Below are 27709 nucleotides of genomic sequence, written 5' to 3' on the forward strand. Positions count from 1 at the left end.
GTGCGTTCGGGTTAAACCAGCGGGTGAAAACGCGATCACTAATTATTCCTCGCTACGACCGGGGAAGCTCGATTGAGCTGTACCAATTAGTTTTTAATGTGCCGTAACTTTTATAGGCCCGGACTGTTCTATAGATATTCTACGAGTACAACGGCAGCCGGTTAACCGTGCCCGCAGACAACGCTGTCGTGATGTGATGATTTTATCTCTTGCATATCTCGACGCTCTCTGTGTTAATGAACACTATGAGCATATTTCTTCACCTCACACCTCGCTCTACCTGAGCGGATCACTTTCGATACTCTCCGAATGGGTGCTTCGAAAATCTCGACGAACATCTTTACGAATCGATCGTTTCACACTTTACGAGGATTAATTGGTTGTACATCACTCTGTGGTCCGTTTTCTCATTTAGGAGATTGGCAACAATGACATCCACCCATAGAATAATACTGTAACCAACTCATGAATACATCAAAATCTTCTATGATCCATCTCGCACCCTCCCATAACTAAGATGTCTAAAACACTGGTGTGTGCACTTGTCACTTTTTGCAAGCATCAACATTTCAGAAAATCGGGGATATGGGATCAGTTTCGTGGCGGCGCCACCATGTCATTTGCTTCGTTCCATCCTTGTTCTACCAAAAGGAAGTCCAATGATACTCTCTCGTTTCATTTTGTTTAACGTTGATATCGAATGTCGATCAACGAGTTCAAAATATGAACCGGCCCATTTTGTCAGCTGTTAAGGAAAATTTGTGATTTACAGTTATTCGTTGTAAAAACAAATCTGTCAATATTCCAACACTACTGAATAAGGGTTCGAAGGAGGATTTACTGTCCTTCTTTAAGATAATTTCCGTTTGACAACTTGAATTCGTGAGGGGGTAATTCAATATGATTTTTATTAAAACACAGTTGATTGGTCAAATATCCAATATATTCAGATGACAGAAAGGGAATTTTCACTATATCTACTCAGGAAGAATATTTGAAGTAACAGACTCGAATAGATTTATGTATCTCTGATTCTCAATACATGCTCACAATTCACATTACGTATTTCCAATACAGTTTCTTTGAAATATTGCTGAAGTTTCCATAAAACTTAGCTATATCGGTCCCGAATGTTCATTCATCTGATTTAGTTCTGCTTCAAATTTCAACAACACCGAATTCTTAGCTGTAGTTCTTGATTGTCCATACAGAAAACTGAACTTACTGAACGACATGTTGAATGATTGAATGTTCTACACCTCTTTCTCGAAACTTATACATTTTCACATACCAATAATCGCTTATAAATACACATATTCGTACGTCGTAGAAAAGTATTCAAATTATTTCCAAATATCAAATGACAATGCTCTGTCAAATTCTAAACAGCGCTACCTACAGTGGAAAGAACGAAATTGATCCCATATCCCCACGAAATTAAAAACAAAATCGAATCAGTGGATACACCAGAGTTTTAGACATCTTACCCATAACTTTGTTTATCAAACAATTGAATATGGGGTAGCGCCTTGAACGTTACTCAATTAGGTCGTAATTGAAGGGACGGCTGGTCGAGTATTTATAAGCGACGGCCATTTATCCCTCGCCTTTCGTATCGTGTGGGTTTAAACAAAGACGATGTGAAAAGGAAGAGAGGACCTACGAATAACAAAATCCACGACATTGGATCACGGTGGGAAGGGATGGACTCGGGAAGGTAGTATCGGTTTTCTTTCGCCGCAAACGTGGTTCATCGGACAACTCTTTGTTTGGTCGAGAGCACGATGAGAATATTGGAAAGCTTCTTTTATTCGCGCGGATGAACCCGCATGATAGGCCATAGAAACGCGTATTAAGTGCGTGTACATGTGTACAAGCTAAGCTGGAGAATTTATGAAAAAGAAAAAGAATGTCCACAGAGTTTTAACGGACGATCAAAGGAGGCATGTGATAATTTTTCTGGAAGATAAGCGACTCGAAAGGTGACCTTCGTGAAATAAGCTACCGAACGTCAAAATTGACGTTTCGTATTTGAAACTAAACGTCAGTTGTAGAAATTCCATATCACACTCTCGTTATTCGAACTCGTGACATATGGTCTTTCGAAAATACCATCGTTCCTATTAACCCGTGAAGAATTAACATAACCCGTCGGTGGACATTTCTCCGGTTAATTCAATATAGATAAAAGTCCAGTTCAAAGTTCGATGATTCCATCGAGATTAATGAAAGAAGTCGAATTTTATGGCCTTTTTCCGGCTCAACCACAGACGGGTGACATACGATCTATTCACGCGAAACACAGAAACGAATTAATGACCGGTTCATAAACGGGAAAAATCGAAACGGTATAAATAAAATCGATATTATGCGCTATGAAGACGGTTCTCTGTAGACCATAAAAGGGCAATTAAGAACACAGAATAAAACTTGGTCATAAAATCTTTTCACCAGTGTGTCCCATTCGGATATTACTATTTATTTTTCCTTAAACGACATAATTAGCATAACTCGTTGAAGCTGATCGCATTTTTCTACGTCCGAACTGGCCCATTAGCAGCTTTCAGTGTACCGGGATGACACATAATCAGTTTTCGAATTATAGCCAAGATCTTTGTTAACGACCATCGGCAATTTCATGCTCGTATGGAAATCTGATATAAAAAAGTAATGAGACGAAGCAGTTTAATACTGAAATTGCTTATATCCAGAAACATAGAAAATCCACGATGCTAAAACGGGTTTATCGATGATCATTCTATGTTTCCAAACTGACAACATCTAAGCGATGAAGTTGGTTTCCCCATTCGCGTTACCTAGGTACTTGTTTACCTACTTTTGCTCCCCCAACGAAGTAGAAAAACGTGTCTGCACGAAAGAGCACCATCATTATATACATCATCTCTCAAGAGGGTAACGGATGATGCGATGCAGGTAGTTCAGGGGGAAGACAACAAGAATGGCCGTGGATTGACGACAATGGGGAAAGGGTAGGCGCGTTGGGTGGAATCAAGTAACAAAGCATTATTAATACAGGCAAATAGGTGGAAATCAGACAAGTTCTATGAAATCCATTACAATTTCAAAGTCCGTTTGACGTTTCCCATTTTCGAATACGTCGAAATCATAGAGTTCCGTTTTGATCGATCGAGGTAATCATAGAAATATGTTCATAGAAAACAAAATGTTCGTCAGGGCTGACCAAAACGTTGCGTGATCGGACACCGTCTAGACGATCGCGCGAAAATCGGTATGCGGCAAGCCGAAGTTATCCCACATCCAAATGCTAATTCGACAGAACGAGAATATTCGAAAAAGCTCAGATATGCCGGGAGACTGGCATTATATCCTTCGAGAATTCGGCCGATCATTTGCCCCGGGCCATTCTGATTTCACGATTCCAAACACAAATGCACCTAATGATTCTCCCTCCGATCGTTGTGAATAATAAATTTGGTATCCGAAAACCCAGCGCTGAATTTCGGTTGCGAAACGCCCGCGGCATCGATCGCATAGAAACGAAGAATACGAATCGGTGAACGTACAAATGCAATTTCGACACCACAAGAACCGTTGGCTACCCTGAAATCATAGAAAAATATGATCTGTGACTGTCATAAATGTCACAGCCGTCAATGAGATCACAGAATTAAGTTTGAGAAGTGTCATTGCATGGAAGATTTGACCGGATATTCTAACAATTGTGTCTAATAAATCAACTATGTAACAGCAGACGTTCCCGTTGAAGAGCCTCCTCAAAGTCTCGAGAGCAGCGAAGTGTTGTCAAACAACGAGCGAGACTCACGAAGAGATTATAAACCTATCGACACTCCACAGTGGTCCGACAATTACTTAAAACCAGAATGGGGCACTCAAAACATTAATAAAAGGGCACCGCGTACCATTCGGTCAGTTAAATTTCGTCCGATTCATCATCATCATCAAAAAACCATTACGTACTCCCGTATCCATTATCATCGCTGGCCGTTTTTACGCTGTCCTCCTCTTCTTCTTTATCCGGCCTCTCTATCGGGACCTGCCGACCGCAGCAACGCACGAAGAACACGGAAAAACTGGTAAAGACCAACGATCCGCCGGTAAGAAGTGGCACAGAGCATATACACGTTGCTCTGCGTCTTGTAAATCGAGTTTCTTGCGGGGTTACGACGACCAATTCCGCTGGTATTTTAATATAGCCTTTTTTCGGGGGGCAACCGCCAACAATCCATCGAATTCCCAAGCGGAATCGTCTATATTGCCGTCATATGACGCGACGTCATCCCAACGTCAGATTCTGGAATGAAAATTCTATAAACGTCACTTTGAATTGGATTCTATGTATGTTCCAAAGATTCTATAGTCTAACCTCCCTAAAATTCTATGTTATCTTCGAGTCATAGACGACACGCATGACCAACGTGACAGAAGACATAGAACGCTAACTTATAGGTTACATCCCTTCTAAATCTCCGTAGTCTTGCATCCGCACGAATCTTGCGATCGTGAATAATGTCGAAATGGTCCAAACTTTGATGGAAGCTGAAAGAGACGACCGAACGAGTCGGGAATCTGAGTGGGCCGAAAGGATTATCTATTATCTAGTCTCTTGGCGAGTGCTCTCAACATATAAGGACACGCCTTTTCTTCTCTTCACCTCTCCTGTATCGGCCATCCAGCACTTTGAACGTGCATTCACGACGCCAACGCGGCGTTGTCTTTCCGTGTCTTCGGCTGGACGTTCTGTGCCGAAGAAGATCTATGACCGATAACAGTATCTGTGACGTCCGTCAATTTTGACATTTTCCAACACATCTGCTCCTGGTTAGTCGTGTTCGACATGTTGATCCGTAAAAATGCATAGGGAAATCAAATGACACTCCACAGCATGGATCATATCCTCATATTTATATCGTACATAATACGTGGAGATTCCTTCACAGACTGGTGGCAACATTGGAAGTATACGACGTAAGTCTTCACAGTGAGCAATGCTGACCCTACGTTAGCCAGTTACCATCAATTGAAGAACATCTGTTCATTTCTTTCATTCTATTTCACCCGAACTTATTCAGGTAGCTTCGAAAACGAGATCAATAACAGCCACTTTCCGAAATGAATTGACCCGATGTTGTCGAATTTTCGTCATCAGTACGATTTTACAACATGTGGCAATTTGACACAACGACATCGAGAACCACGGAGGAGCGATTTCCGAGCATCGAAGAAACGTCAATTATCAGAATCACAGAATGTGTGACAATCATCTTCCACTCTTTTCCTACGTCGCGTCGAGGTTCAATTAAGCGCTTTTTGTCGGTGTTAACGACTATGCATCATAATCGCGAGGTATACGGTCACCTCTGTTCGAAATATCGTTGGTGAAACTGCTACCGTAGCCTTAGTTCCCATGAACTGGAATCCATTTCCTGACCGACGAGGTTTATAGACGAAAGGACTCGTTAGACGAGTCAATAATGATCGACTTATAAAATAACCACAAGCTACAAATGTGAGAAAAATGACGGGTACGCATGCATCCACATATAGGCAGTTTGATATTGCCCTTTTTGTCCGAGCGATCTCAAATGAAACGATTTCCGAAAGCCTCTGGGAAATTTATGCAACAGAAACAGGAAACCTTAATTGAGAAGAGATATGTAAATCATATTCTGTCGTGTAGACCGTAGAATTTTCAAAATCCATATTCTATGTTTGGACGTAGTGATCAGTTCAAGGTTATGTTCCAATTCATCATCACGAACTGTCAAATTAACGATGACTCATATTTATTAAATTCGTTTATTCAGGTTAATTTCAAATCGTCAAAAATAAATGAATTGATTAAATACTTCTGAGAAATTATTTTTTTATATCGAAAATTGGTTGATGCAATTGACACTAATACACGGATTTCATAAACAAATTTCTGTAATCTGTGTTGACACATGTTTCACATCTATGAACCATAGTGCTAAACATTCGCCCACAAGGGCAGCAGGAGAAGAAGAAGAAGAAACGTCATCAGTTTCATAACCTACTTGAAGCATTATTATAATTAATATAACATGGGAAAATGTTGATCTACATGGGTTAAGAATCTATTGCTAATATATTCCACTATTCGCACATCCTGTACAAGTCGGCTGAATTGCAAATCACAAAATTGGTACTACCTCTCTTCGATAATTCCAGAATCCTTTCCGCTCGACCGTCAAATTCCAAGTAATGAAAGACCGTACCTCAGGAAATGACTCAAAATATAGCCATGAGAAAAAGGCTCTGTATAATTGGTAAGACAATGGTATAATCAAAATATAATTTTTTTTTTCACTCAACCGGTCCAATGTACCTACATTAGAAGCCGGAACCTATACGGGTCCATTGGTTATCCCAACAAACATTTATGCAAGTCATTTGGCGGCTTTTAGGACCGTCTTCAAGTAGCCTCTAGGCTGGGGTATCTGCTATTATCAGAGCTAAGTAGCTAGTGAATTAAATTTTTTCATCTTCTCGATAATGATCTGAGGCACGAATCACTTTCGGGTTATTACCACACCGTGTAGTCGACCACAGAACAATATCTTAGCGTATGCGAAATAAGATGACTGTGACCAAAAATACTCTCACGAATATAACCCTTCATTATTCTTGGAAGAAAGCAGATCAGCAACATTTTCTATCCATAGAAAAACCAAGATATCAACAACGAAAAAACATCTGTGTTCGAGTCACAGAAACTGGCGGAAATAAAATTTTATTAAATTTCCTTCTATGGCTCAAACGATAAATATGTACAACGAGAATTGATGGTTTCGACGAATTGATCGAGTCGGTATTCTAAACGAATAAGAAATAATTACCTCACTTCCAACGGAAGTGTCACTTGAGCCGATGGATGCAAAGGAGTCATGACAACAGTCCGAGATTATGAATGACCCTTCATTAGGGCCTATTATCACGCTATGACGATGATGCACTTGCCGTCCGATCTGAAACACGCGGTCCAGGCCTGAACCCGAAAATAGAACAATTATCCGTTATTGAATTGAATTGCCCTCAACCACGGATCGACCTTCGTCCCAAATCGCCATTGTCGTAGATGCAGGGGCAGACTAGAGATGCCCCTCAACAGGCTACAGAATTTCGAATATCCATGTATGGATTAATTTTCCGAACGCAGTCTATTATCTCTATGCTTTCCCCCCAACCACAGAAAAAAATTATAGAAAAGTATGAAACGTGCATAGAAACCGATAAACCTCAAAAAACATAGATCTACTTCCCTGTACGAAGCCCATTGTCAAAGCCTTCTCGCTATTTCGGAACATATGCGTTCTCGATAACAATACGGATTGTTGAGTTTTTAATTCGGATAGGAGATCCTTTAGAACTGTACACACACATCATAGGCACCCTAATGTAATTTATCATGCCGTTTGTTCGTCGCCGTGTACGGTTCTATAGGCGTCGTTGTATTCGGACCGAAAGTTTTTATAAACATCTACGTCAACTCGACACATGTGTTACGTTTTTTTTTATTCGGGGAACCATATCCCTGTATCCTTGTGTGAACTGTAACATGTGGCGATGAAGAGGAAATGGTGCATGGTTAAGCCATTACACTTGTTTTGCTTTCCGAGTAGACAAGTACTCCGAAGGGAATCTGTTTAAAATTTTTCATCAAGGGCTTTTCGGAACGTACCCATTTCATTTCAGTGGTTTGAGAAGAAGCTATAATGACGTAAAAATTAATGTATACCGTGGAAATCAATGGAGACTTATTTTTCATACTATAGCGTTGAATGAGTGTGTACCCATTGTAAATTACTCAATAAACACAATTTACATTTGAAATTTGAGCGACAATACATCTGAAAGTCCATAAAAATCAAATTCTATGTCATTACGAATAGACAATCAATTCTGTGCCTAGGTCAGCCTTCCGTGTCGTGCGATGAGCGCTTATGAACAAATAAACGCTTTTTTAACATTTAATGGTGTTGAATATGGGTTTAGTGACGCTCCGCCATGCGGGAAATCTGTTAATGTTAACAAATTCACAACAATTACGATGTGGTTTACTTGGTTGCACATCGCTGATCCAACCCGATATTAGCAGTCGAACAGATTTTCCGAAATGGATATTTGAATTCATTCTGGTGAGAAAACGGTATACCACTCAGAGTAAATGGGATCGCTCTGTGACTCGATGGTCGAGTTTCGATGGTTCGTCCATAGAACCCATAGAAATACCACTCTGTAGGTGAACGTTTGACAGTCGAATTAGAATACGAAAATGAATACTTACTTGCAAAAAGAATCACCCTTCAGTGGAGACAGACATGTACCGCCGTTCTTACAGGGGCTTGGCGAACATGACACGAAAGCTGAAACAGAAGAAAAGTTTGTACATAACCAATAATTTATTATATAACCCTCGAAAACTGAACACAGAAAAGGAACTGTATCGTTTTCGATGAAAGATTGAGAAACCTCTTTCCACGTACCACAGAGGACTGAGATTTCGGACGATAACGTCGTAAAATTCTTAGAAAATGAAATTTGAGTCCCGCGGTTCAAATGTCACGGGCATACGTGATACGAATCTAGATTTCGGAACAAGAGCATTAAATTTTCGAGATGAAGATTGTGGTAAACGGTGACCGTCTTTGATCTCAACCACAGAAGCTAAAAGAAGTGGAAGATAGACACAGAAGGCAATGCCCAATTATTACTTATATGTGGATTTTCATGAAGAGATATTTATTTGCGTACAACCGTTGTGACAACTCCCAATGCAAACTGAATGTCAAACAGAAAATTAGTTATTGATATTCTGTGATTGAACGTAGTGCTCAGCTTTCAGAATATCCAGTTTTTTAGCCTGCTTTTATGAATTTTATAATAAATCACAGAAAAGTATGAAAATTTCACCATCACAACTTCTATTCCAACAAGAAACTGGATAGAATCGAAAGGCAGATAATATCAAAGCAAACAGGAAAGCGTTACTGATAAAACCTTCGTAAATCATACACCTCCATTTGTGTAACCTCACCCGTATTTGCATAATTGTACAAATATATCGCCAATAATCGAAAGAAGAACTCCAACCAGTCCCAACGTGTCGATGGTATGTCTACACTTTGCAGCGTCTTTATCAACGACTTTTTTAACGGTCTCCGGTATGTAAAGACCCCACTGAGTCAACAGGGATTAGCCTATTTTCAAAACATTTTTATTGTAATGATAGATTAGATAAAATTGCACTCAATCAATTTGCACATTTAATCATGAAAATCGCATCGGTCTAAATTTGTTTCAGATAAGACTGGAATAATTTAAGACTTCCAGGCTTGAGACGTCCCAGAAACTGATGAATAGAGTAAAAAAGGACGACAGGTCTATATCCTATTCGCTCCTTCGCGCCTAGGCCTCGTCGATTTTGGTGCAGCTGCTCTCACTCGTGACGTCACCCCGCCAATCCCCGTCGGTGCCCTACGGTACTAACGGTTTCGACAGGTGGCAGCTGTCTCGCGCCCTGCACAAGACCTGAACACCCTACGATGAAAAGAGGATCGTCGCCCTATATAATTTTCTTCGAAACCAACAGCAGAGAGAAAGATGCTGAAACGATAATCTTTACGTAAATCCATAAAGATTTGATTTCTGTGAGAAGAAGAAGAATAATCGATGGACTCCGTCCGGTCAACCATCGATGTCGAAACTTTTCGCGAAAATCTTACTGCAGAGTGCAGGTTATAATCGAAGATCAGGTGTTGAAGGTACATACCTGAGTATTGTTCTGAACTGATTGCATAACTTCATACAATATGATCGTTAATAATAATGACGATAATTGTAATGGTTATTTTGATCTCCCAGGACAAGTCAACAACACATATAACAACGAGAAGTGAATTTTCCTGAAAACTACTGCAAGAGTACGATAAAATTCCGAGTAACCAGAACCACCTCGCAAAAATCACATTCCCTAACCATGTTGATATAGGTCGGGGCGTAATGGCAAGAGGAAGACAACAATCCCAAGAATTACCATGTAGTTCACACCACAGATAGCATTTCCGAGATACGTCGAAATGTTGCCTAGCATTAGAACAATTATAAATCGTCTCTATGGTCTGTTTCGAATTCCGACAGGCATACCAACCCGAGCGGATTCCTCGTTTCGAGACGAAGGGGACTCGTTAGATCTACGGCGGCTGCTGGCCGGGGGAATCTCGACGAAGGCCAAGAATTACGACATGAATTTGCAGGAGAGCCTCATCATTTCCTCGTTAGGATTCCGCGACCACGCTAAAGAGAGCAATTAAATTGGAGTTAACAAACGATCCAAACGGGCAAATGGCGGGCCCGTGCCGATTTAACTATTATAACTGTACGCGCTATCCAGAGTCCCGTCTAATGAAGCCATCCGGGATGTACGGTCACTTATACAATCAATCCAATGTGTTGAGGCTACCTCTCCCATGTGGCAATTTGATTACAGCTATGGTCATCCCTAGTTGGATATTCTGTGTTACTGAAATGATCTGTGTTCTTCGCGATGAAGTGACAGATAAACTAATATATTTCTATGACTTTCTCAACCGAAAATCTCACCAATTTCGATAGTATTTTTTGCTCATATATTGAAAGGAACCTGCTTGACTTACATCCTGAACGTATAGATGAAATATACGTAATGCTTCGTAGAGTAAAATTCAGTAAGCATAACAAAAACAGATCTACCCCTGGAAATGTATAAGCTTTTGTTCTGGTCCCCTCATTTCATGCATATATATCCCCAAGAAACGCTCGTACACTCAGGAAACTTGTTCTTCCACTTCAAATCCTTCGCATAAGAATAAAGCTGAGCTCATCCAAAAGTTTGTTCATCGATCAATCTACATTTTCGACTTTTAACGTGCAGAAATCTTTATGGAAGTTTTGGTTCAGAATTCCATTGAATGCAGGACACCATAATATTAACATTCGTATGAACAACACAGATCGCCAAGAAACATTCTGTCTGGAATGTCATTTTTCTTCTTAGAGAAACTAGATATTAGCACAGATCATCACTCTGAAAGTGTGTACGCTGAAGGTGGATAATTCAAGCATTCACTTCTGATCTTATCACCATCGTTTCAGGCCTGCATTGTCGATTTTGTCCAGATAAAAATTCCATTAGCGAAACATCAATATTTCTGAAGACCAATAATGCTGACTAAAGATGTAAAGTCAATGTTTTGATTTAATCTCGGTGTTGACTTGATTAGTTTATTTCGACCCATCATTCCATCACAAATATTGTTAAACTGTGTTATCTCATTAGAATTCAATTTGTTTGGTATTGCAACTGCATGAATGATATCTAATCAATCCCAGAATAATACGATGAATATTCAGTTATTGGTGAATGATTAAGGTTGAATTCACCCCAAGTATGCATTCTAGAACAGATAAAATATTCTCGACAGAGAATACATTTTTAGTTTAACTGTTTTCTTGACAATCAATATTTGCATCCATACATAGAAATTCGATGAATACAGGTGTCAAAGAATTGAAGAATACACTTGTCATTCTCCAGTATTCACCATAGAGTTTGAGCATTCTATTTTTTAGCTTTACCAAACTTCTTTTTTTTTCTATGAACGGTATAGAGAACTGGATCTTGGTCGAAAATCAAGTGGCTCAAATAGTGAATGTAACAATTAATCAAGAGGCAAGTGGTTCGATATACGTACGATACATTTGCTTAGTACGGGAATTTTCTCAAGCTTTCTCTATTTGCTCTTTAACACCGTCACGCCCATAAGAGATCAGGAATACACACTCTCATTTCTCAGCTTATTCATGGTAAGAATTCGATCTTGCGGTCAATTCCAAATCGGTTCAGAATTCTTGGGACGAAAGGATCAATTACCGAGCATAGAAATTTCGAACGCTCATCTATGTTTTACAGCTACATAAAAAATTGTAGGCCAGAAGATTTTAGAATCTTTATTTCTGTGGTTCTTCTTCCTAATTTTTTGCTTTTATCATGTGTAAGAATCTACTAGTCGGTAAAAAGTGAATGTATTTGGAAAATACTAGATTGATATTATTCAATGTGGGAACAGTGGTGCAACAATAATACGTCAGTACCTATTCAAAATTCTAATTCATCTACTTGGCGATGTATTTTCCTGAACGATAAGCATTTAGGATCAATAGCTTTGTTTCAGTGCCTTTACTTTTAACCAGATTGGGGTTGAAATTATTACAGCAAGAATCCTTCAGAACGGTGCAATTTTTGTTGGGACGGAGGCACGTATTCAGGTTAAATTAAGAAGGTAACAACGTAAAATCAATGTGGAGGTTAATCTTTGGTAAAACTAAACCAGTTGAAGAAGTGTTCAGTAATCAAGTTAACTTCGCAGTAATGACTAAATTGCAATGTAAACAAATATTCTTTCATTTCTCAAAACTTTTAATCGAATATAAACAAAGTGACCATCCCTCAAAGTTGTACATATTTTGTCGGTGGAGAACCGACGAATTTGGTGTCATTCAAAGCGAAACCTGACAAAGGAGCTTCGGACGTTTTCTTCGACGGTATTAGGTATACTGTTGCACGGCAACCACGTATTCGACATCCTACACGGAAACCTCAAGAAACCCAACGAAGAACCAACTGTTGAAACCAACCTGTTGCTTCTCTTGGCAGCAAGCAGAAGAGAAGAATCAACGAATATGCTATAATCCCAAGTGTGTTGTAATCCTTGTTCTTATAGTCCTTAAACCACATTTTAGTTTAACTACCCTCATGGGTCACACTGAATATCGCACTTCCCTTCACCATTCACTAAAAATCCGGTTTCGTACGAACACTTGAAACACAGAAGCACGGAACGTTTTCAAAGTGATAATTTTCGGTTTGTTTTCGTTTTGTTTTGAGAAAATTCACTCGTCAAACGGTCGTGTAACGTACGGCACGGTTACAAGTCCGGATTTGAGAAGATTCGGCCCTTGCGGCTCCCCCCTGCTAACCACAGCATGCGCGAACGCTTCAAAAGTACGAGGAGCTTTGTTCCAGTCGCGCAGATCCAAAATGGCGGCCGGTGGTCGACCTATTCCTACGCCAAAGCTCCAAGCTCGACCACTTGTCAAATTCGTGGTTTTATGAATCGACCTATACGCAACTCCCGCATATTCCTTATCTATCCCTTATGGTCCTTCGTTATCGCGATTTGGAAAAAGACATTTCGAAGGATTACGCGTGAAACGCAACTGGGAAATATCTCGGATCTACTTTTCCTTTCGCACCTACTCGGTGGAATGTTCCGTACAGAAGAACACGTTTATTTCGTTCGCCTTCTCTAGGATTTACCTCTACCACTTGTTCGATTCAATTTGAATGGTTTCCGAGAAGAAGGACGGGCGGACAAAGTAAACACGGATAGACCAAGAGACGATTGTCTCGCCCCGTCAAATGAGTACATTAGCGATCAGATTAAAATTTCAACGATGCTTGCTGATGGTTCCGAAGGAACATCACCCGCTAATCTGTTGCTCCAGGGGTCGTCGATTAACGATATGGAACGCACCCTATTTTTTTAAAACCCCAAAACGACATCGTCTGTGATTCATCTGTGATCACAACTATGAACGTATCTATGTTCTGTTCACTCCATAGAAAATATTGGTCACAGACAATATTTCCAAGAAAAACTGCCAAGCGCTTAGCTTAGTGATCGAACGGTATTTCATTCGAACGCACCGCCGCATTTCCCATTAGGTTTCGCTTTTCACCCACTGTTGAAATCTCCGAATTATCCGCAATGGAAAACTCTCGCTTACATCGATATTGGCTACCCCACCATCGATACATCGATCACAGAAATAACTGATTTAGATTTTATTCGATGAAATCGATGGATTGTTTATCAAGATCGTGCATAGAAATGGATTACTTCTGGGCACATGGAATGAATCTTTCCACTATTAAGCCATCTTATATCTCGTTACTGTTCTTGGAGATGATTCCAGAACGAATAAACGTTAGTAGTTCCCAAAATATCCGCCACCCTCCTACACATACCTCCAAGGAAACAACATTGTTTGATCGATACCAATCGGCCTCAAAACACTGTCTTCTGGATATTCAATCAGAAAATCATTGACAAAATGACGCCCAAACTGATTTCGGAGAATTCAACTGATCCGAACATTTCCTCAATAAACAAACAGATCTTGGAGATGAAAAAGAAAATTCAATTGTCAGGTTAGTCGTACAATATGAAAATAATGTTCAAAAATAGTCTCAAACTAGCTTGGCTTGCTTGTTTATCAGTAGTTCTCTCATATATGAATTTAATAACGTGATTTTCACTTACGATGTGTTTTTTCACCCCTACACGTGTTTCACTGTCGCAAAAGCTTCTTCAGGTGGGTGAAGCTAATACTGATGAAATTCTTGTCACGGCTGCAGAGGGCCAGAGGAGGGCCCTCTTCGAAGATTGCGAGGCCGAAAAAAAATCGAACGCGGAAGAGATATCCAAGCTGAAGAAGGAAAATTCTGATCTCCTCACATCGCTGTACGAACACTCCAATTCCACGGCTAAACTGGAGGTCCAGAGGAGGAAAATCGAGCATTTGATAGGGCCGCTAGAAGGAAAGGAAGGTAGCGAGGTGCGAGAACTGCTGGACCTGCAACTCATCGACAAGTCGAAGCAGCTAGATCTGCTGAGGTATCATATGAAAAAGGTAAACTCACCCTTGGTGTCCGATCAGTACGGCTTATTCTTCGATGTGTCTCCCTTACAACATTTCTGTACTAATGTAGATTTTCACACTAAAATCAAAATAATCTATGATTAAAACATGAGTTCTGAATAAATGTGTCTAATTTTCGAATTTTCTACGAGAAACGAAAGAAGAAAATAGTTGAAAAAATGACATAATCATAGAATCGAATTATTTTATGCTATTCTTTGAACCATAGACGCCGGATCATAGATGATGGCCAAGCTTAAGTCAGTGTTCTTTTTACGCTTCTTGGAGTGCAAATGTAACTACCCTTTCCGCAGAGACGAGAACGTCTGGCCCAACTGGGACAGAAATTCCAAATCCTGATGTCGGAACAGGCGAAAAAAGACACCATGCTCAAGGTCGACCTCCCCATGAAAAAGGTACCATCCGCCGCAACCCCGAAACATAGAACATTCTCATCGCGATTTTTTCAGGCCTCCTGCGAAATCCAGAACAACATCCACGCGGTCGAGGTGCAGCTCAGGGAGGCGGAGCACATCAAGAATCGCTACCAGGTGATCAAGGACACTCTTTCTGCTGATGCGGCCAAATTCGAGAGCAAGATCAAGAAGATCGAGGAGGATCTGGCGGAGCAGAAAAACGAAACCGATAGGTTGCAGAAGGTACGGGCTAGCTGACAGCTACTTTCGTTTCCTCTTGTTCTCACGGTGGTCAATTGACCTTCATCGGGGCGAGAGTGAGGTGGTCGAGCGCCATCTAGCGGCAAGTCGGAAAAGTAGGCTCTTGAAATACGTAGTTTCCTTCTTTATTAATCTGAGATAGAAATCTGCAGAATTGGTGGAAAAGAAATTACTTTGGGGATATTTTGAACTTAAAAAAGAATTTAGTCGAACCAAAGATAAAAGATCTTCGGTTCATACTGCGATGATTTGAATGTTTTCTGCTAGGAGGGTTCGGTGGCTTTCCACAGTACTGTACTCGAAATTTAATGAAATATCATTGAACTTGAGGGGATGTCGCCATCTTTATTGTCTTCTTAACGTCACATTTTAAATCTCTTCAACAGATTCTAAAGGAGGCAGTTACCTTGAAGAACAACGCAAGGAGGATTCTGCTCCAAGAAGAAAGGGACAGCTTTAAAATCGCTAAACAGAGGGAAAAGCAGCTAGAGGAAGGTAGACTCTTGGTATCGGCGAGAAGGACGGAACTGGAGAGTTTGGAGAAGAAAATCTACCAGACGGGCAAGTTGACAGCCAGACCTGAACCGGAGGGTGCGGAGGAAGCGACCAATCTGAACGACGAAGACAGGTCGGACTCTATGCTGTGTCCGCTCGAAGTTCTTGAGAAGACTTTTGAAAAACTGAAGGCTGCTACGGGTAATTCATTCGGTGCTAGGCAATAGACAGTTTATCCAGGAGCATATTACATTTTTTCGTCGACCTCAATCAACTCACCTGTTTGCTGGCCTTAGCTACGTCGCCGTAGTTGGAAAATACTTCGGAGTATTCGTTCGGAAATGAAATTTTTCGTTGAGATCGACGAAAAAACATATTAGGCAAAGTATTGTCCATACTTCTTTCCCTAATCAATTCTTCTGATCTTAACAGGAGCACCGACTGCTGAGAAGACCCTGGAGAAGTTCAGCAACCAGAGAGACACTTTGAAGAGGTTGGAAACGTTGAAGGCGAAAGCGGAGACAGAGAAAGAAAAACTGGAGAAGAAGGTAGAACGGAGAACTGCCGAGCTGGAATATCTCAAATACGCGCAAGTCAAGGAGGCGGACAGGTCAGCATACCTCAAGATTTATCGTTAATTAGTAATTTCCCACAATATTTTCCCATTTCACTGATGAAGCTTTAAATATTCCCAATTTCAGAGCTTCCGAGACGTGTTTTTTAGGTATTAAACACAACGTTTCGCTCACAACTGAGATAGTCATCATCAGAGTCATCTCGGTCTAACCCACATTACTCTGCAGTGACAACCATATCCTTAATTTCATCCTTCCTTCTCAGGAATTCCGATGAGGTGGAAAGAAAGAACAATCTACTCTCGCAACTCCAGGAAAAAGCCAAGCAATGCAGGGAATCCAGGGAACAAGCAGACTCGATAACCAAAGTCGCTACGACCAGTCTTCACAAGATCCACATGAACCTTTGTCGGACCGCAACGGTGCCCAAGGACCCCCTAGCGATCCTCGACCACGTCAAAAAGGAAGCGAAAAGGCTCATCGACAGTTACAGGAAGCACACAGAGGCCGAACGTCTTAGTACCAAGGTAAGATTCGTCGAAAATCGACCGTCTGAAACTTGATGAAAGAAATTCCAGGAGGAAAACGTCTACCAAGACGAAAAATGGCTGCCTTCCCCCTACATCCGGTTGACGTCCAAGACTCCAGTCTCACAGCAAGGCTCCCCCTCTGTGCCCCCTTTGGGGTCGGACGAGGAGGAGGAGGTACCGTCCAGAGGCCACTTGAAACGACAAGCCCAAATAGTCGTGGACGCTAAGATGAGGAGAAAAAACATAAAGATGCAACTTCCCAGGAGGATTTGAGTCTTCGGGTGCTAGAAAGTAGAAATTTTTCGACAAATTCTTTATTCAAATTAACAGTTGATTAAAATACACTGAAAACTGATTTGGTCAGTTTTATGTTCGTAGTTGAAATGATGAGTTTATATACAAAATCTACATGAACGTTAATTTTTACAATAATCAGTTAAATAATAATAAAAGTAACTATAAAAAGATGTAAGTATCTACACCCAATATTCAGTCTCATCGAGCTAAAAAAATTAATTAGTTTAAATTAAAAGCTGTACGACTCAAACGTTTTGATGCGGAAATAATGAACAGTTTGAGTTACTCACAAATTTTCATGATTTTTAACGACATTTATAAATAAATCCAATTACACCTCAACTCTGAATTTGATTGAAACAGCTCACCAACTCGAAATCGTCCCTTTTAAAAGACTCACAAATTTTAGATTTCGGTGACATCTGACTGAAGTATCAGAACTACAAATACTGTATTTTATTTACAAATAATGCTCTAATTTCATACTGGAATCAAATCTTATTTTCTGTTGTATAAAAATATTTCGATTATATTTGGTTTCTCATTCCTTGGAATAAATTAAGTTAAAACGTACAAAGCATCATCGAATATTAGTATATTTCAGTCGAGTTTCGCACTCAAACAAAAGATGAACAAGTGCCCCGTTTCAAAAGCCTACTTAAATTAAATAAAACAGCCATAGTCGTATACGAAATTAAATTTTTTGTACGGTGATACAAGATTAAATTTTATTCCAAAGAAGAATTTGAGGTATAGCCCAATTTTTACATTGTTTACGGGAGGCAATGAAACAATCATTCCATGATCCACATATTTGTTTCCGATTGGTTGATACATATGAAGTCTACGTAAAATCATCGTTCAATTTAAATCGATCAGTGAATAAAATATCTAAACGACAACATATTAAGAACACAATTCTCTGATGATTTCTGACCATTCAATCAACTGTGCAGCTAGAATATATTTATATATAATGGCAGTGATATGTTGAAAATTGGCAGTTATCATTAAGCTTCGCTTTGCAGAACTCATACAATGAAGAAAATATATACTCAATATTCCACACTTGCATCGTATAGAAAAAAATCATTCTGCGCTGCACTAATGTGATGATATTCGATTTATTCCATAAAAAAAAAGTTTCTTCATCAAATTCTAGACTAGAATACTCTAACGGTTCAACATGTCAACATTCATAATTTATTTATCAGGATTAGGAACATACTTTGGAATTTTGCACACTATCCAACCATTCAAATTTACTTTGCACACCATATTTTATCGATGAAAAAAAAAACAAAAAAACTCACCAACATAGGTTGGAAAAATTTTCAGCTGCAGCACTTTGACAACAATACACAAATAATTATTTAAAATTGATGCAACAATTGTTGATTAGCTTTCTGAGAAGAAAATGATCAGGCAATTATTAAAATATTCCCGATGAAAATATCAAGGTTAAGTTTCATTGAGCAGGTAAATATTCTGTGGAAAAACCATAAAAATGGAATCATCTATGCTTTTGAGAAATTTCTATGGTTGGGCATCAAATTTCGATGTATGTATTTTTATGGTTTCTTTTTCTTTCAAAGGGTTGTGGAGTTCTTTGGTCTATAAATCCATAGAATCGATAAAATAAATGATTGCAAAATGGCTGTTGTTTTGAGTTTGCAACTTGAAAATTTACCTATTTGAATTGAAACTGTGTCAAGATCACCTACACATCAAATTCTTTGGAAGGTTTTTTCATGGTCTCGATATTGAAATATCATCAATAATACCATAAATTTGAAAATGCCCAGTTCACAACGAAAATAACAGAAAAAACGTAATTACCACTTGATTTGTCCAGGACCTAAGGATTTTCAGCAAGGACGGTCAAAGAGTGAACGAACAAGATTTGAATAAATACTCGTGGACGTGTACAAACCGAAAATCGATGGTCCTCAACTGTCACCAATCGCAACGACCTATCCGTAGTATTACTGTACAACAAGCAACTTCAACATATAAACCTCGAAAAGAAATAACAGAAATAATCAAGTCAAACCATTTGAGCTGGGTCCGTCCCACTCGATGAGATATTCCAACTTACCGGTAGGACCGTACCTTTTCGCTTTAATCGTAAACCTTTCCCCTGCCGCTATCCTGTTGGCAGCCCCGAAGTAGATGTTCACCGAGCTCTTCAACTCGTCCATGCTTATATCAGGCTCCTGCAACAAGGTTTAAAAAGTGCCATTTCGTGATGAAAGTTCGGATCCAGTGTTTACTTACCGTTTTCACAGGGCTCGGTTTGGGTGTGGGAGGATTCGGGGTCTTTTCCTTTTCCACCGGTTTCTCCGGTCTCTGCCTCAGTCTTCGACCCCCGAAGAAGTTATCGTTGCTGGGAGTATTGCTGGAACAAGCGGCGTTCCAATCTTTGTTGTCGGGTTTGATGGGAACAACTGTAGCAGTCTTGCTGGCGGTTTGACCGGCCACGTAGCTCGTTCTGTTCCTCCTCAATCGTTTCCTTTTAACCTGGGTGGGAGGAAAATTGAAATTTTATCTCTAACTATAGTTACATCGTGATCACTCACCTCTCCGTTCGGTCCGATGATGATGTCTTTCTCGCTCAGCTGTCGCTTCATCGGTCTCGCGTTGGGCTTTCCAGGTATCACAGCAGTAAGTGGTAAGGGTAGAGTTATCGAGTCCTTGCTCCTCCTCTTCCTCTTCCTATCGTTGTTACCCCGGAGTAAGGCGAGAAAGGGGTTATTTTTACCTTCGAAATCTTTGGGTGGCGGAATTATTAAATCTAGTGTGCTCTTTGAAGATGTCTCGTCTCCTGAAGTATCACATTGGGTATTCAGTTCGGTCAGACTGCCGGTGTCTGGGCAAGATTTAACTGAAAACGAAAAGGGGTGAAAACTACCTCATTCGACAATATTAAAAGTGAAAACTACGGCCGATAGCGATTTACCCACCTACTTTGACCTCCTTGGCGCTCTCCAAACAATCGTTGCTCAGATCAGACACCGTAGAGGTGGACCCTGAGGCAGGAGGCGTGGGCGGAGCCGAGACTGAGGTAGGCGGGGTTGGTGGCAGTGATTCGTTACACTTATTATTACTATTTTTCTTGTTGTCGAGACTTAGTCTAGTCAGATACGCACCGCGTCCCTTCTCCTCCTTGCTGTCGTCTATCTCGCTTATGGTCTGTCTTCTCTTCGCCCTCCTCAAGAATTTGTCCTTGGGCGACGTTATCGCCAGCAGTCGCTTCCTGATCTGCGTGCTCATTTTCGGAAAAGGAACACTTTTTTTCACACAGCCTTTGCCAATATAATTATCTGGAAGAACAAAATGACACAACTGTCATTCTTCTGTGATCCTAACCTATACTTGGTAATCATTACACCGCGCATTCCTTATCTGCGAAGTACCGTCAAAAATTCGATTTTTCAAGGAAACTGAGAGCCCCCTGAGACCATAAACTTGTATCATAATCATCAAAGACATATTTTGGCTATTAAGCGTCTTAATCGATGTCTTAAAGCGTCTTTAAGCGTGACGTCATTAATTTTGTTGTCGCAAAAATAGAATATCGCTGATGGTTGTGTCATCTGTCGTTGTCATTAGACAGCGAATCGAATTGTGAATTTTTCAATTTCTGTTCTCTGGCTATTATTTGAAAAATATTTATTTATTCTAAATGATAATGCAGAAACTGCATTATTGGCAATAAAAGCACTCTTCCCTAGTAGGAATTCAAATCAAATTCAATATAAACAACATATTCTGCCTTCTTCTTTATATTACCTCTTTCCGCTTAAGACGACACAGGCCAGAGACAAGATGACTCTATGACACAGGCGCTCTCCACAGACCGCCAGGTTCCGCTTAAAGCGTCTTAAAGACTGACGTCATGACTTATTCGCTCGAATAGCACCGCTTAAAGACGCTTCACGCGTCTTAATCGCGAAAATATGGCTCTAAGCCTTCACCACAAATTTAATTCAGAAAAAATTCACTATGACACTGCCCAAATCATAGAATAACCTATCACATTGACACCCAATATACAACCATAGATGTATAATACTAACCTAGATGGCGAACCTGTCAAAATTTTTGAGGCAAACAGACGCCATTTGCAGTTTGGGATAGTTTCTGTTTTGATGTGGTAGCGTGGTATTATATTTACATATATTTACATTTTCAATATTTTTCACACAGATCGGAAATATTCTTCATTTGAGATTGGTCAATATTTCGATTTTCAGAATTCGTTTTTCATAACTTTTAAAATTCGACTGAATTGCGCATGTTCGTCCCGCATAATTCTATAATATCATCCCAAACTACAAATGGCGGCCAAATGTCTCACATCGTTCTTCGTTAACGGATATGAAGTTCGACGTCCAGTTGGTATTATAGGTCCATGTATACAACTTATCCAAACATAGAAATAAATTATCAATGTCACTGTCATTCTGTTTGACATGACAATTTTTGACAAATCAATAAATTCCTAACCTAACCTAACCTATACTTGGTAATCATTACACCGCCCATTCCTTATCTGCGAAGTACCGTCAAAAATTCGATTTTTCAAGGAAACTAAGAGCCCCCTGAGACCATAAACTTGTATCACAATCATCTGAGCCTTCACCCTCAATTTAATTCAGAAAAAATTCACTATGACACTGCCCAAATCATAGAATAACCTATCACATTGACACCCAATATACAACTTATCCAAACATAGAAATAAATCATCAATGTCACTGTCATTCAGTTACACATGACAATTTTTGACAAATCGATAAATTCCTAACCTAACCTATACTTGGTAATCATTACACCGCCTAATCCTAATCTGCGAAGTACCGTCAAAAATTCGATTTTTCAAGGAAGGTAAGAGCCCCCTTAAGACCATAAACTTGCATCATAATCATCTAAGCCTTCACCTTCAGTTTAATTCAGAAAAAAATTCACTATGACACTGGCCAAATCATAGAATAACCTATCACATTGACACCCAATATACACCTTATCCAAACATAGAAATAAATTATCAATGTCACTGTCATTCTGTTTGACATGACAATTTTTGACAAATCAATAAATTCCTAACCTAACCTAACCTATACTTGGTAATCATTACACCGCCCATTCCTTATCTGCGAATTACCGTCAAAAATTCGATTTTTCAAGGAAACTAAGAGCCCCCTGTGACCATTAACTTGTATCACAATCATCTAAGCCTTCACCTTCAATTTATTTCAGAAAAAATTCACTATGACACTGCCCAAATCATAGAATAACCTATCACATTGACACCCAATATACAACTTATCCAAACATAGAAATAAATTATCAATGTCACTGTCATTCTGTTTGACATGACAATTTTTGACAAATCAATAAATTCCTAACCTAACCTATACTTGGTAATCATTACACCGCCCATTCCTTATCTGAGAAGTACCGTCAAAAATTCGATTTTTCAAGGAAACTAAGAGCCCCCTGAGATCATAAACTTGTATCACAATCATCTAAGCCTTCACCTTCAATTTAATTCAGAAAAAATTCACTATGACACTGTCCAAATCATAGAATAACATCACATTGACACCCAATATACAACTTATCCAAACATAGAAATAAATTATCAATGTCACTGTCATTCTGTTTGACATGACAATTTTTGACAAATCAATAAATTCCTAACCTAACCTAACCTATACTTGGTAATCATTACACCGCCCATTCCTTATCTGCGAATTACCGTCAAAAATTCGATTTTTCAAGGAAACTAAGAGCCCCCTGTGACCATTAACTTGTATCACAATCATCTAAGCCTTCACCTTCAATTTATTTCAGAAAAAATTCACTATGACACTGCCCAAATCATAGAATAACCTATCACATTGACACCCAATAAACAACTTATCCAAACATAGAAATAAATCATCAATGTCACTGTCATTCAGTTTGACATGACAATTTTTGACTAATCGATAAATTCCTAACCTAACCTATACTTGGTAATCATTACACCGCCCATTCCTTATCTGCGAAATACCGTCAAAAATTCGATTTTTCAAGGAAGGTAAGAGACCCCTTAAGACCATAAACTTGCATCACAATCATCTAAGCCATCACCTTCAGTTTAATTCAGAAAAAAATTCACTATGACACTGGCCAAATCATAGAATAACCTATCACATTGACACCCAATAAACAACTTATCCAAACATAGAAATAAATCATCAATGTCACTGTCATTCAGTTTGACATGACAATTTTTGACAAATCGATAAATTCCTAACCTAACCTATACTTGGTAATCATTACACCGCCCATTCCTTATCTGCGAAATACCGTCAAAAATTCGATTTTTCAAGGAAGCTAAGAGCCCCCTGAGACCATTAACTTGTATCACAATCATCAAAGCCTTCACCTTCAATTTAATTCAGAAAAAATTCACTATGACACTGCCAAAATCATAGAATAACCTATCACATTGACACACAACTTATCCAAACATAGAAATAAATTATCAATGTCACTGTCATTCTGTTTGACATGACAATTTTTGACAAATCAATAAATTCCTAACCTAACCTATACTTGGTAATCATTACACCTCCTATTCCTTATCAGCAAAGTACCGTCAAATATTCGATTGTTCAAGGAAGGCAAAAGGCCCCCAAGACCATAAACTGGCATGACAATCATCTAAGCCTTCACCTTCCGTTTAATTCAAAAAAAAATTCACTATGACGCTGCCGAAATCATAGAATTACCTGTCACATTGACACCCAATACGCAAATTGTTGAAACATAGAAATAAATTATCAATGTCACTGTCACTGTCACGTCAAATCAATAAATTCCTAACACAAAATAATGAAAGAACAAAATGGAACAAAAGTTAACGGTACTAACCTAATTTTATGGTATTGTCAGACGCATTATCCTCTTCCGCTTCGGGACTGGGGCAGGGGGACTCGCTCTCCGAAAGTGCGCCGTTCCTCTTGTAAGTCATGCCCATCATCAGGTTCATCATGATGGGGTCGCTCGAAACCACCCTCTTGCAGCGGGACACGGTGTTCCTGGAGTACCCCGTGTGATTGGGCAAGACTTGAAGCCTGGAATCGCCCTGCCACAGGATCCGCAGATCGTTCTCTTGGATGCGACCGGTCTGCGGCAGGGTGAGGTAGGGGGCAGGGGGTGGCAGTCGCACCCTCAGGCCCCAAATGGTGGTCTTCTTCTTGATCTCCCTCCCGCACTTAAACCTGGTCCTGTTGTTTCGGAGAACGGATAATATGTGTCCTCTACGTTCATCTTTGGTGACAACGAATATCTAAAAAATCATCCAGATTCACATAATTCTAATCAAAATTCAAAAAAAGACACTTACTGTTGCAGGTAATTGTAGAGCATGCCAATTATCATTGATATATGGTAATATTACATTATCTAAATCATAATACTTTTTGCTGTGATATACTGTCAGATTATAAAGCATCAAATGAACTAAATCGTCCCATTTCATCTCTAACCTTCGAACAAATTCTTTACCATGATTACAGATAGAACACACAAATACATAGAACCTGAAAACGAAACAAATTTGAGGTTTCAATTACATCATAACAAATACAACCATACCTATCACCACAATATATGGGATATCTGAGACAATCTATACATTCTTCATGAAACCACTGCCTACATCTTCCACACTGCAACATATGCTTATTCCACTCTCCATTTCCACCACAATAACAATATATTTGTTCTATATTAACTCTGTGATTAGTATCCCAACTAAGTAAGTTCAACTGGAAAAAAAAAACAAAAAAAACAGTGAATTACTAGAAATTTAAAAAAAAAATAAATACTAACATCATAAGGCAATGTTCTCACTCTCATGGGATCAGCACTTTCATTTTCTACTGCAGGTAAACTGGACAACGAATTCCTTCGAGATTGTGTATCCCGCATCCTCAATTTTTTAGGTTCATTATGTAAACACCGACTGCACATCCAATTTGACTCTGTAAAAACAACAATTGAAGACCACTCCACTGCTTAAAAATCAAAGTACACACCATTTTTCTGACATACAAAGGGTATTTCAGGTTGATGACATTTCTTGTGATAACCCCTGCCACATTTATCACAACTTATAATTTCCCTTTTGCTTTTGGGAGCGGATTTCTTACAAACTACACACAGCAAATCTTCCTCTTCGGGTGTACTGAGCTTGGTCAGATCTTTGAATGCAGCCCAGTGGTTTGTGTTATCCCCATATTTAACTAAACACTTGTGTTGCAAAACATTCACTTCAACAACAGTTCCAAAGAAAAATTTTTCAATTTTCTCTTTGTCATCTATACGTTTCACCAAGACTTCTTGACCGGCACTAAACTCGTTCACTTCCTTTTCTAACGTTGTAGTGGAATCGGGCTCAGGTATTTGTTCTGCTTCTACATTCGATTTTTTAGATTTGTTGCTATAGTTTGGGGATGTTGGCGTGGAAGTCATGTCTAACGTATTAAATTCCTCGAGTCGTTTCCACTAGAAGAGATTGAAAAACGAAACGTTAAATTTAGGTGTGCTTTTTCTCCCTTAAATTATTTCATTGGATCATTTACAAATAGTACAAACATTCATCCTCTAGCAGAAAGCGGCATCTGCATTTTCATAGGCTTCAGACGATATAGAATACGGAAATACGTCAGTTGCCTCAAAAAATGTTCATTCAATATCATTCATTATTGTAATTTGAATATCCGACTATCAAAATCACATACAAATTTACCTAAAGCAACGTCTGCTTATCATAAAACTTCCATCACAAACCAAGAACCGCGGCCATTTTACGCTTTCTTTTTGACCGTTTGAGCAGCTCCTGGGCAGCTCCGGTGCATCTCACTCGAGCACCGACGCGTTCTTTTTGATTGGGGCGTGAAGCACCGGAGCAGCTCGCGTTCCCTTCCCCTGCCCCCTCTTGCACCAACCGAAATGCTGGGGCACGTCGAGGGCTTGAAGCCCGTAAACAAACTTTTTGGTTATGTTTACATGTCAACAAATATTAGAAGACGTGTATTGTTGAAATTTGTGGATTAATACTATAAAAAGGCTGTAATACACCTTATGGACCTCCTAAGATTGATTTTTTCGTCAATTGAAGCTGTCAGTTAGTTTTTTTATTGAATGAATGAATAAAGAATCAATGTTAGATGGAATTAGAACTGAATGAAGATAGGATTCGTTCTTTCAGGTTTGAAGAGTGAACTAATCATTTTTTTAATGAATGCATAAATTTTAGAGATCGATCAAATCAAATAAACGACAAGCTTCAGTTTAGTAGCGCCCATCAGTGAAAATGTAGCATTTCATTTCAAATAAGTTGATATTTCACGTCCTTGAATGCAATTTTCGTAAAATCAGAACACTCTTTACCTACTTTTACCAAAGAGGATTATTAACGAAGCTTTAAGAGATGAAATCATTGTCAAATAATTTTTTCAAGTTTTATATCTACAGATATAAAATTCGTATATTTTTACTCTCCATAGCAAAGAAAGGGTAATGTTTACCCGGTAAATCAAGTTTTTCATCCAAATATATGGCAATAGATTTCGAAAAAATAGTGAAACTTATTAATAATCAACGACTTTAACGTCAAACTGATAACAAATAATCCAAAGAACCGCGAATCCGGACTTGTCTCTTGTCATTTTGCTCAACAGCTGATCATCCAACTCGCTGCGCGCAGTTGGCGCACTAATAACCGTTTTATTTGGAACAGCTCAGGGGCGAGAAGCCCGGAGCTGTACCGGTGCATGAAGCACCAAAAAGAAAGCGCCTATTAACAACGATTTGTTTGTTCATAGATCGGCCCGCCAAACTCAACTGACATTTTATAATTCAAAAAAGTCTAGTGACATTGCCCGATAAATATTTTCCTACACACTGAAGATTAAGAGATATTCAAAGTTCTCATCATGAAAAAATCTTTCTGAATAGTAGCTGGCTTTCTGGGATTTTTCATGAAATATAATCCGTACGAATAATATGCAACGAAAAATATTGAAACAAAGTTGTACTGCCAACAGTCAAACACAAAAATATTATATGAACTCTGATATTAAAGAGTTATATTTGGTGGAACCATCATTGATAGATAAATTTCTTTTCAATACCTGCACAAATGACGAATAACGAAAATATCAAATTCCCAAGTCAGTTAAGACTCGTCCAAAAAAACATAATATTCGATGTTGCCTGGGGTAACCTACAAAATCATAGAGAAACGAAATATTTCATTTACGTTTGTCTATGGGCGTAATTTGAAAACTTTTCAACAGAATGTGAAAAT

General features: G+C 39.2%; 3 protein-coding genes across 6 annotated transcripts in view; 1 reads left to right on the plus strand and 2 right to left on the minus strand.

Moving 5' to 3' along the window:
• The window catches only part of LOC123315017 (neurogenic locus Notch protein), a 66580-nt gene extending 53542 nt beyond the window's left edge, over positions 1-13038 (minus strand). For 2 of the 3 annotated variants that reach the window (XM_044900546.1, XM_044900545.1), the window contains exons 1-2: positions 12697-13037; positions 8309-8387 (exon numbers count right to left, since the gene is read on the minus strand). In XM_044900546.1, coding sequence (XP_044756481.1) covers positions 8309-8387; positions 12697-12796 — 179 coding nt within the window. In that variant the 5' untranslated portion in view covers positions 12797-13037. Of the gene's footprint in view, positions 1-8308; positions 8388-12696 lie in introns of all 3 variants that reach the window. The other variant, XM_044900544.1, reaches the window with a different exon arrangement.
• A 989-nt stretch (positions 13039-14027) lies between these two features.
• LOC123316039 (centrosomal protein of 55 kDa) lies at positions 14028-18209 on the plus strand. The gene is made up of 8 exons (XM_044901948.1): positions 14028-14272; positions 14480-14754; positions 15078-15179; positions 15234-15422; positions 15827-16136; positions 16368-16545; positions 16776-17037; positions 17089-18209. Exons 1-8 carry the CDS (start codon positions 14176-14178, stop codon positions 17311-17313), a joined length of 1638 nt encoding a protein of 545 aa, XP_044757883.1. The 5' UTR covers positions 14028-14175; the 3' UTR covers positions 17314-18209.
• LOC123315020 (PHD finger protein 19) lies at positions 17339-27382 on the minus strand. Of its 2 annotated transcripts, XM_044900550.1 has the most exons (11): positions 27201-27382; positions 26147-26203; positions 25434-25902; positions 25228-25379; positions 24991-25163; positions 24740-24935; positions 24265-24682; positions 20301-20660; positions 19917-20221; positions 19615-19857; positions 17339-19553 (listed from the first exon to the last, which is right to left on the minus strand). In XM_044900550.1, exons 3-11 carry the CDS (start codon positions 25867-25869, stop codon positions 19380-19382), a joined length of 2457 nt encoding a protein of 818 aa, XP_044756485.1. In that variant the 5' UTR covers positions 25870-25902; positions 26147-26203; positions 27201-27382; the 3' UTR covers positions 17339-19379. The 2 variants fall into 2 exon arrangements, with proteins under 2 accessions (XP_044756485.1, XP_044756484.1); XM_044900549.1 differs by lacking the exons at positions 26147-26203; positions 27201-27382 and adding an exon at positions 25993-26130.
• Positions 27383-27709: the final 327 nt, after the last annotated feature.

Source organism: Coccinella septempunctata, chromosome 6, assembly GCF_907165205.1.
Source record: "Coccinella septempunctata chromosome 6, icCocSept1.1, whole genome shotgun sequence".
Classification (NCBI taxonomy): domain Eukaryota; kingdom Metazoa; phylum Arthropoda; class Insecta; order Coleoptera; family Coccinellidae; genus Coccinella; species Coccinella septempunctata.